Source organism: Falco naumanni, chromosome 5 (genome assembly GCF_017639655.2).
Source record: "Falco naumanni isolate bFalNau1 chromosome 5, bFalNau1.pat, whole genome shotgun sequence".
In the NCBI taxonomy this organism is placed as follows: domain Eukaryota; kingdom Metazoa; phylum Chordata; class Aves; order Falconiformes; family Falconidae; genus Falco; species Falco naumanni.
Genome location: NC_054058.1, coordinates 49,376,523 through 49,386,645, shown reverse-complemented (window position 1 = coordinate 49,386,645; position 10,123 = coordinate 49,376,523). Strand labels below are relative to the sequence as shown.

At 38.1% G+C, this 10,123-nt stretch overlaps 1 protein-coding gene across 2 annotated transcripts; it reads left to right on the top strand.

The window, feature by feature from the left end:
* Nucleotides 1-109: 109 nt before the first annotated feature.
* DNAJB9 (DnaJ heat shock protein family (Hsp40) member B9) lies at nt 110-9,712 on the top strand. 2 transcript variants are annotated; one of them, XM_040595678.1, is made up of 3 exons: nt 110-240; nt 3,955-4,182; nt 5,948-9,712. In XM_040595678.1, exons 2-3 carry the CDS (start codon nt 3,966-3,968, stop codon nt 6,376-6,378), a joined length of 648 nt encoding a protein of 215 aa, XP_040451612.1. In that variant the 5' UTR covers nt 110-240; nt 3,955-3,965; the 3' UTR covers nt 6,379-9,712. The 2 variants fall into 2 exon arrangements, with proteins under 2 accessions (XP_040451612.1, XP_040451613.1); XM_040595679.1 differs by lacking the exon at nt 110-240 and adding an exon at nt 457-498.
* The last annotated feature ends 411 nt before the right edge of the window (nt 9,713-10,123 follow it).

Below are 10,123 nucleotides of genomic sequence, written 5' to 3'. Positions count from 1 at the left end.
CCACCGCCCCTTGTGCCGGGGGGGGAAGCCCCGCCCCGCGGCGGCAGCTGCAGCGGCGGCCGCTGGCGTGCGCAGCGTCACGTGGGGCTGAGCGGCCAATGGCGCAGCGCTTCGTGTAGAAATCGCAGTCGGGGCGCGGGGGAAGCTCTGCGCGAGCGCTGGCGGCGGTTGGGCGGGAGCGGTGCGCGGGGCGCTGAGGGGCAGCGGCCTCTGTGCTGGCGGCGGCGAGCGAGGGCCGAGGTGAGGGGCGGCACGGAAGGGCTGGGGCTGCTGTGGAGGGTCTTGGGGAAGGTGGAGGAATGCTGATGAGGGAAAGCGGACGCGGTGGGGCCGGAGCGGTTGGGAAGTGCTGTGGCGGCTGGGGGAGGGGAGCTGGGGGCGGTGTGGGAAAGGGAGGACACACACGGACTCGATCTGGTGCCTTTATTTGCCCTTTGGGCTCTCCCTTCTCGCTAGGCCCGTCTGCTGTGGTCTTTTGCAAGCCTGGTCGACTTGGAGGTAGGGCAGCGTCGCTTAGCGTCGTCGCTGGTATCGTTTGTCGAGCTCTGGCTCGGCCTCGCTTTGTGGTACGGCTCTGGCGAGGTTCAGAGGGGTCTGGCAAGGGAGGATGATGCCGGGGAGGCTCTGTTTCGTTTCCCTGATCTCCAGAAGATGCAGGAGCCTTCTAGATTTGCTTTCCGGTCAGTATAGGAAGCCAAGAAAAATACAAGCCCTGGACTTTGACAGACTCCTGTAGTTAGCTGTGAACTAGGAGACTTGCTTACTCATCCAGTTAGCCGTGATATGAGAAGCATTGGAGGACTTGGTAATTTTCTTACTACTAATAAATAGTGTGTAAAAATAATCATATGACGTCGTGATCCCACTGGATAGTGCATTGCAATTCCTGCAGTCAGAGCAGTAGTGATGCATTGGATTTTCTGAGTTGTGAGACTTCGTGGATATAAGCATTTCCTAAGATCTTTGTTAATTACTTTTAAAGAGGGATGGAATCGGGCATTTGCATTGCAAGATGGACGTAGAGTCTTATTTTCTGTGAGTGACAGATTTTATTCCTAGTACATCATCCTTAAGCATCACTTCAGCATGCAGCTATTGATAAATGTTGATAGACTGATAAAGAACTGATTGTTATCACCTTTATTTTTGATCGTCGTTAGACAGTATACTACTTACACTAAGCTGTTGTAGTTGAGAACTGTAACAACTTATTCAACAGAGTTAAATAGTTGATCTGTGTTAATAAAATCTCTAACTTTATTCCTAGATGTACCTAAATAAAATGTAGTTCTTTATAATTGTTAGGAAAGACGTTTTGTGGCATGCGCTGAATGTCAAGAAGTATACAGAATTAATGCATTTTGTAATGTGTTTGAAGTAACTACTGTACATAGCCTGGAAAGTGAAACTTACCTGTCCATTTTTGACTGAGAAACCAAGGGAGAAGAGGCATAAGCAGAATAAGTATGTTTAAGAGACTTGATTTTGAAAGGGGTTGTGAAAGTAATTAGGGGTGGCAGGACAGCGGTCAGGCATTTAACAGATTAGTTAACGGTAGCAGCAGTTAAGATGCTGACAGCATAATAAAATAAGTGTTTTCAAAAATGTAAATTGAATAATTGATGATAGTGTTGAAATATGACAATATGTCTTTCTGATCATCTTCTAAATTTAAAATTCTGTTTATATTGGAGTTCTATTTGTACTTGATTTTCATTTACGTTTCATTGAGTTGTTCAAGGGCAGCATTAAATTACATTAAAAAATAGCGAAACTTAAGTACTGATTATATTTTTTTTTTAAGTATGCTTTAGAAATCTAGTTAAAACTGGGGGAAGTATAGCATAGAACTGTGTTACAGAAAACCTAATGTAAAACTGTAGAAAAAGGAAAACTTAGGTGTAATTCATTATCAAGAATAATAGAAGTTGAGGTTAGGCAGAGCACAAAACTTTAAAGGAGTGACTTGATGTTCTCAGGCTCCAGTTAACTTGGATGTTACAAAAGAGGATTTGGCTCTTAACAAAGGGCATAAACTACTCTCTTTAGCTTTTCATTGTTTAATAGTAGAAGCACAGAAGTTAGTCATTAGAGAATGCAGCAGGTGATTATACTAGCATGATGCAGGTGTGAGGTAATGAAGTAAAATAAAAACGATCTTATGGGTGAGATAAAGACAGGCCTAACTGTATCTATAAAGCACAAAAGGGAAGAAAGTTCTGAAAGTGTGGAAGGATATACATGTGTGTAGTTCCTAGTGCCCAGCAAAGTTTCAGGTTAGTGAAGAGGTGCGAGAAAATACAGGTAGAAAGCTTGAAAAGGCATGTACTAAAAATATGTCTGTTATCATGCATGAAGAATACCAAAAAGAACTGTCTGTTTGGTATCTAAGTACGCTGACCAAAATACGATTTGTTTCAACTGGTGTTCCTTAACACTTGATACCATGCAGGCTGCTAGCCAAATAAATGCTTAAGAGGGCACGGGTACGTTCATTTTATGAGCTTTTTGCTTTTGCCTCACAACATTTACTTTAGCCCCCTGACTTAACTGTTAGAAATCAGGGTTTTTTTTCCCATTTTTGGTGCTTGGGGTTTAATTTTCTTTAGAGGATATGGACTTCTGTTAAAGGCTTAATTGTCTTATGTACCTGGTATCCAAAGGTTTTGAAATCTGTGACATTTGGGCCTCATACTGTCTAAAAGTATTCTAACTAATGGTCCTCAAACTGTAAGGTTAGCTTATTCAGCTTTCAGGAAGGTAATACCATTCATCTCTCAGAGTTGTACGGTACACTCAAATCAGTGTAAGCTGGTCAAGGGGACACGTTACTTCTGGCATGCTCAGGGCCTTGTCATACATTCTGCTGGTTAGATGACAGCCAGCATTCTGTCTTTGAACATTCATGTTTCTGTACTCTGTGTTTTAAATATATGCACAGGCCTTGGAAAATCATTCAGTATTTTCTTCTGGTAGGAAGAGCTCACCTTGTCCTCGGGGGAAAAAAATCATGAAAGATCATGTGGCTATGTTTCTTATGACTTAATTTATGCCACAGCTTTTCCCCTGAGTTCCAGCATCAATTTGTTTCAAGATACAACCTTTTGACAAATACATTGCTGAAAAAAAGGCACAATTTTAATTATTGTTGAAGCTGCTTGTCTTGTGTAGAAGGCTCCTTTTTTGAGTTCAGTTTAGATGTTGAGAGTTTCATATGTAAACCTTTATATGCAATGGTACTTATCAGCTGAATTCTTTGATATCAAAGTTATGGTAGGTGTTTTTATTTATAGTACAATCTAATACAAAAGCCCAGCCCATTGCAAAGGAAAATGTGCCCTACTTGACTGAACTCCGTACTCTAAATGAGTGTTTTACTTTTTATCAAGTTAGGTCAGTTAAATGACCTTGAGAAGCTGAGCATGAGCATGCAAGTCTTGTCTTCCTGCACTCACAGTTGATTTCTAGGCCAGTTGTGTTTTCAGGCTCTTGTTACTGCACAAGGTAACTAGTCAATTGGTTTTCAGTATTGAGTAGGTGTTTGCAATCTGCACTTAATTTAGAGCTGCTGTGTTTATGGTCCTAGAACTCAAGGATTAGTTTAAAGCTATAGTTCATGTATGCCAGCATGAACTGTTTGACACAGTGATACGTGTTGTATATTTAGCGGCTCTGTGGGAGAATGTACAGTTAAGAATAGGTATAAAACAAAGATGAACGTGGAAGTGTGCATGTGATGCATATGAACTATGAATTTGTGGATTTTTAATTTACATATACTGATTATGAAACTAGGGGAATGGAGTTGGATGTGTGAAACAGTGGGCTTACATGTCTGTCACTGAGTGACTCCTGAAACTTACAGGTCTTCCTCTTCTGGCTTATAGTTTTGTCTATAAGTTGTTATGGAATGTGAATAACTAGCTCTTCAAGTATATTTTGGTTTTGTTCTAGGAAACAGAGAAATGGCCACTACTCAATCTGTCTTCACATTTGCTCTCTGCATTTTAATGATAACTGAATTAATACTGGCCACAGAGAGCTATTACGATATCTTAGGAGTTCCAAAAAATGCATCGGACCGCCAGATCAAGAAGGCGTTTCACAAGCTGGCTATGAAGTACCACCCAGACAAAAATAAGAGTCCTGGTGCAGAAGCGAAATTTAGAGAAATTGCTGAAGGTAATATATGCTAACCTTAGTCTTAATAATTCTGTACATGACTTAAACCTGTGAGCAAATGTGATAACTTGTTATACTCCTTTTATGTCTTATTCTGTGAAAACAGATATTATTTTTTTTCCTTAATTCTACTTCTGTGCTGTCAAATGTCCAATATTGGTATCTGACTTGTTCTTGTGTCTTTGCACATAGGCCTTTTACACAGTTTATGTATTCCTGCTTCTTGGGCTTTTTGGTTTATGCCTCTTGGCACAAAATACACTTGGCAGTAGGACAGCTTTAGCCCTGGGAGGTTAATTCTTATCTTTTGATCTGTCTAGTAAGATGTAGCTCAGGATTACTAGAGCTTCAGGGGGACCTAACAACAACCTTCCAGTTACTATGGGGAGATTATAAAAAAGACGCGACAGGGTGCTTCAGTGGTTCATGGGGGTAGTACAAGAGACAACAAGTGAAAGAGGTTCAGAGTCATTATAAGGAAAATATTTTTCACCTTGAGGATAGGCGAGTGTTGGAACAGGTGCTTAAAGAGGTTCTGCAGTCTCCAACCTTGGAGATATTCCAGAAGTGAGTGGATAAAGCCCTGTGTAACCTAGTCTGGTAACTGACCCTACTTTTGAGAAGGTTAAAGACCTTCTGAGGTCACTTCCAACTTCCAACACACTTCCAATTATCCTGTGAGCCTAGGAATGCACCGCTCATAGGTGTTCTATGATAAAATGTAATGATGGAAGCAAATAATCAAACACAGAAGACGACTTGCTGAAAAATAAGGTGCTCCTACTTCTGCTCCCCATATTGTTACAACGTGCATCTATTAGTGTAGTTCTAACTAGGCTAATAATATTTCTGGGTTTTACCTTCTTGTCTGCAGAAGAACTCTTTTGAAAGAAAGGTTGTTATTAATGTAATGAAGGGGAGGGACAGTCTTTTTAGATACTTAGTGCAGTTGTTAGCTCCTATTGCAGGAGGAACTGGGAACTCTTTAAGTCAGCATTGAATATATAGAATAATTGCAAGCCTTTGATAGATAAGAAAATGGAAGTGTTTAAAATTCTTAATGTTACCAGAACAGGCATATTATCTGTTTGTACCTTGGAACACTAGTAGCTCTAGTTCTGGATCAAAGGTTGGATGAAAACCTAATTCCATTTCAGGTATGTCCAATCACAAAATACAGGTTTACTATTGAACTTTTGAAAAAATGGTAATTTGGACATAGGAGAAATTAATTCCCTTTATCTCCTTGATATTTATCTTGTGGCTAGTTGTAACTGCAGTGTAGTTGGAACTCACTAGCTGGCTGGCGAGTAGTTTTGAAGACATTTCACTGTTTCTTTGACAGGAATGCAGCAGGCAATTAATTTTGTTAGGATGAGTTAGGAGCTCTACCTTTCTCCTTCAGTCTTTCTGATTGTCATGTATCATTACTATTTTCTTTCAAATATAAACACTAATCTTTATTGCTAGTTAAACTATGTTTTATTACTGTGGATATTAAATTTTGAGGATATAATTTGCCCACATAGTATAGCTATTTTTATTATAATAAATAAAAAGTTATTTTGAAACAGCTTATTTTAGTTTGGGGAAAGTTGAACAAATATTGAGCTTGATTAGGCTTGTGTGTTGAATGAAAGTGTTGCTTGAAATTTGTCCTGTTAACGGAGTGGAAGAAAGCTGTTCTTTGTCTTTGTGTATTTTTTTGTTTGTTTTAAATAGGAATGTAAATAAACTTTTGAAACTTTTTTTTTAATGGAAATAGCATATGAAACATTATCAGATGAGAATAAACGAAGAGAATATGATCAGTTTGGCCGTCATGGAGGACAAGGAAATAGTGGAAGCCCATTCCATCAGTCATTTAATTTCAACTTTGATGATCTGTTCAAAGACTTTGACCTCTTTAGTCAAAACTCACGGTCAAAAAAGCACTTTGAAAATCACTTCCGAAGTCATCGGGAAGCTCACAATCGGCAAAGACGTTCTTTCCAAGAGTTCTCCTTTGGAGGTGGACTGTTTGATGATGTGTTTGAAAATATGGAAAAAATGTTTTCGTTTAGTGACTTTGAAAATGCACACCGACATGCGGTGCGAACTGATACCAGGTTTCACGGATCCAGCAAGCACTGTAGGACTGTCACTCAGAGACGAGGAAACATGGTTACTACATATACGGACTGTTCTGGACAATAATGTTTCCTTTTCATCTCCTTTCTTCTTTCAACATCTTCGTAATATTTCTTGGTTTTGTGCTAACATGGAAAAATTCTTCAGACTGTTTGTTCTAAAAAACACTTAACTGCTATAAAGAAATTGTAGATTAAACTAATCTTCAGAATAGAAAGAACAGGCATTTGGGAAGTAAGTGTCTCAGTAACTACCTAGAATGGGAGAGAAATAATCTCATATGACAGAAAAAAATCATATATATTTCTGTTTAGTTAACACTTTCTCTAAAGTTGAACTTCAACACAAGATATATATTTTTAGTTTCAGAAATGTAATATAATTTTTTTCATATGCCAATTCAGGACTGTTTGAGTTACTGGTGCATGGATTGCAGCAGAGAAGATACTTTAATTTTCAAGTGCTGCTTTTTTTTATCATGTCTTTCCAAATTTTCACTTGCAGTTTTTACCTGATGGGGACTTACTCTGCAAGTTATCCAATTTACTCAAAATACCAGAAATATGATTTACCTGGGTCTTAGTTACTTTGTCCAGCACTGCAAATGTATTAAAAAAAAAACTTTTTGAAGTTGGAAAATAACGAGAGGGAATATGTTAAGATTGTGCTTCACCTGGGAGTATGATGTAGGAATTGCTTTTACTTCCAAATAGCCAGATTTCATTGGCCTGAAAAGATTTTAGGTTTTGAATAACCCTTGACATATTTGAGGGATGTTCATGTATGTAATTTTGTGTGCATACAAGGTTTTGGGGTTTTTTCTTTCAAGATACAAATACCTCTTTAACAAGGTTTGGAAGAATATAGAAAACACTCTTCGTTTTATGCTTATTATATTACCATGTGTGCAGTGTAGTTTCCATAGCTCAGTTTATTGAACTTAAATACTCCTCTGTGCTCTTGTGAACTTAAGATAAGCTTGCCTACAGATTCCTAGTGTTTCTGGAAGGTTCTAAATAAAATACAGATAGATTGTGTTTAGATTGACAGGCTTATTACCTGTCAGCAGGAATTTTTCAGCGTTGTGATTTGAAAGGTAAATTCTTACCATAAACACAAGATAAACCTGAGAATTACAATTGTATTTATCTAATGCCTTGTGGTGCTTACTTTGCTAATCAGGACAATACTAATGGGTATCAGTTTCAGCACCATGGAAACCCATAACCTGTCTATAAACTGTTTAAAACTAAAAAAAAAAAAAAAAAAAAAAAAACCAACAAAAAGACCAAACCAAAACAAAAAAACAACCCACAAGAAAACTTCTGAACACTTGAACTGCTGTCAGTCCAAAAGTTTGCGTTTATTTTTTCACTAGTAATACAGGCTTAGTATATTAAATAAGTTCCCCTTAGAGTTTACTGTCACCCACCTATTCCTGTCCCTTTAGAACTGTGAGATAAGAATTTACCTTTCAGATTGATTGGATGAGCAAAACAAGCATTTTAAACAGCAGAGTTGTAAATAGGCTTTGAGTTGTTAAAATCTTTATTAAAAGAGGTTTAACCCTTTGCTTCAAAAACAGATTTTGAAAGCTGCCTATTTGCTAAGTAACTTTAACCTTCCCCTCAAGGGTATATATTATTGCTTGTTCAGTTTTCATTCACTAAATACTTGGAATGGATTGTTGCATTATATTAAGTGCTTTTTCTTTTCCATGTTCTTCTTTATTTATTAATAGACTAATACCTCATATATGGTCTTTATAAAAAGCCAGTAATTTGTGCAAGATTATCGGAATGTGCAATATTCTTACAGTAGGAAAAGTGCTGGAGTGAGTGTGTTTTATTTCCACCCTTTTTCTGTGCAAGTAGAAATTTCTAGTTTCTTCTGTGTAATTAATGTATGATTCAACCAAAAGTTCTAATTCATGTAGATTTCTGCATTTTTTAACATACATCAGTCCTGTGCATCACATTATCTGCCTGATTAATATCATATGGGCATCCAAGTGAACAAATTACTGAAGTTTTGAATTACTTCCACAAATACCAATTTTTTTAGAGGGCATTTCTGGTGCATTTGAGGAGAATTTTTCATGCTTTATCAGCTTTCAAAAGGTGGTCTTTAGTATGAAATGTAAGAGAGTGTTAGCAAATGTGACTTAGGTATGATGACTGCTGGAACTTAAGAGGTGAGAGGCAACTCTAGAAGCAGGATGCAAAGGTAAAATGTTAATGCCTTTATTAATCTAGTGAGTATTTTCTTATATGTGGAAACAGCAGAATGAGCAGTTCTTAAGTGTGGGAGAAGGAATATTGAAGTTTCTTCTAGAAGCAAACCTTTGACTTCTCCAAAGGTAGTTTTCTCCAGTTACGAACTCGGGTCCATTCCCTAATCTTGAGTTAGAGGAATAACAGCTAAAATGAGCACTGTAAATTGTAGGAAACACAGCTGCCCCCAAGACTTAAGTCTGTTTTGAGTGACTGTATGAGTTCACCATCTTTTAGGCTAAACTTTTAGGTAAAAATTAAGGGTTCTTGGCTGTTTCTAGGTTAGCTTCCCTTCTTTAAGCATGATTCAAACTTTATTCATATAAAGTGTACTTGTTTGCCTTAATTTTTGAAGTTAAAAGTATGAAATGGATAATAAAATGATAGACCTGCTAGTTTTCTAGCTGATAGTACCTTAAAAAGACTTCCGCCTAGTCTATTTTTATCTGCTTCCATATTAGTTCTCTTAATGGCTTGTCACAGGAAGACCAACAAATACTTCCTATTACTCCTGTGGCTTCTCCAAGTGACCTTTCTGCTTGGTTTGGCTGTTGATCCAAGGTCAAATCTTAGGGAGAGCTTGCCATTAGTATTGCAGAGTCTAGTGTATGGCTATCCGTATGATTTTCTATGATTGATATGCTTTGAGTAGGCTTCAGGTGAAGAAATTTGGGCAGGCTTTCCTCAGTCAGCAGTCTGCAGTTTCATGGCTATCAGAACAGAAGCTTGCAAAATACGTTGCACTTCTCACTTATTCATAGCTCTTGCACATTCTTCTCCTATTTATAGTGATCGCCTCATGGCAGGCTCTCCAGTGGAAGTCTTGATACAACCTTCTGACATCCCTGACTTCAGAAGCTTAAGTGCCATCTTTGATCTCCTTATCTTGTGAAAAGACCCAGCAAAACCCATTTTTTTGTTGTGTGAGGGTGAAAAATACAATTAATTTTTTAAAGGCATTTATGCATATGTAACTCCAAATGGTTGAGTTTCTGTAACTTTACCAAAATTAGTGGGTTTCTTTCATGTTTGTTTTTCCCATTATGCTTTTGAAACACAGTATCTAGTGGAGATGAAAGTACTGTAAACTTAATTAGGGTACCATTACATTAAACATGTGACAACTGTTTGTGTGTGATGTTTTTTTTTCTTTTTTTTTTCTCTTCAAGATGTAGACAAAGCCAAATTCAAGTGTGTTGTGTGACACTTGTGTTTTATGAAACATTTTGATCACTATATTTTCCCTGAAAGCACTGATGGGGTTGATAGGGGGGAAAGGAGTGAGGCTGAAAAAAATTGACTTAATTTTACCTGGTTTCATGTTTGTTTTTTTTTTTTTTTTAGAGATGTCGGGAATGGGTTGGAGTTTAGGTGTTATTCCTGTAAGTCAAGCAGACAAAAAGCCTGTGCAAGAGGATGTTTTTCTGAGAGGCAGTGGGTGTAAGCCTCTGCCTTGAACTGCCTGGCTCTGACTGCTGTCTGTGCTCTGACTGCCCTGCTGAGATGCAGGAGAGCAGTACAACCAATGTGGATTGGCC

Bases quoted from the DNA above. Each gene is read 5' to 3' on its own strand.
- DNAJB9 (XM_040595678.1), top strand. From the start codon at position 3,966: ATGGCCACTACTCAATCTGTCTTCACATTTGCTCTCTGCATTTTAATG. The intron at 4,183-5,947 runs GTAATATATGCT...TAATGGAAATAG, and splicing joins ATTTAGAGAAATTGCTGAAG to CATATGAAACATTATCAGAT.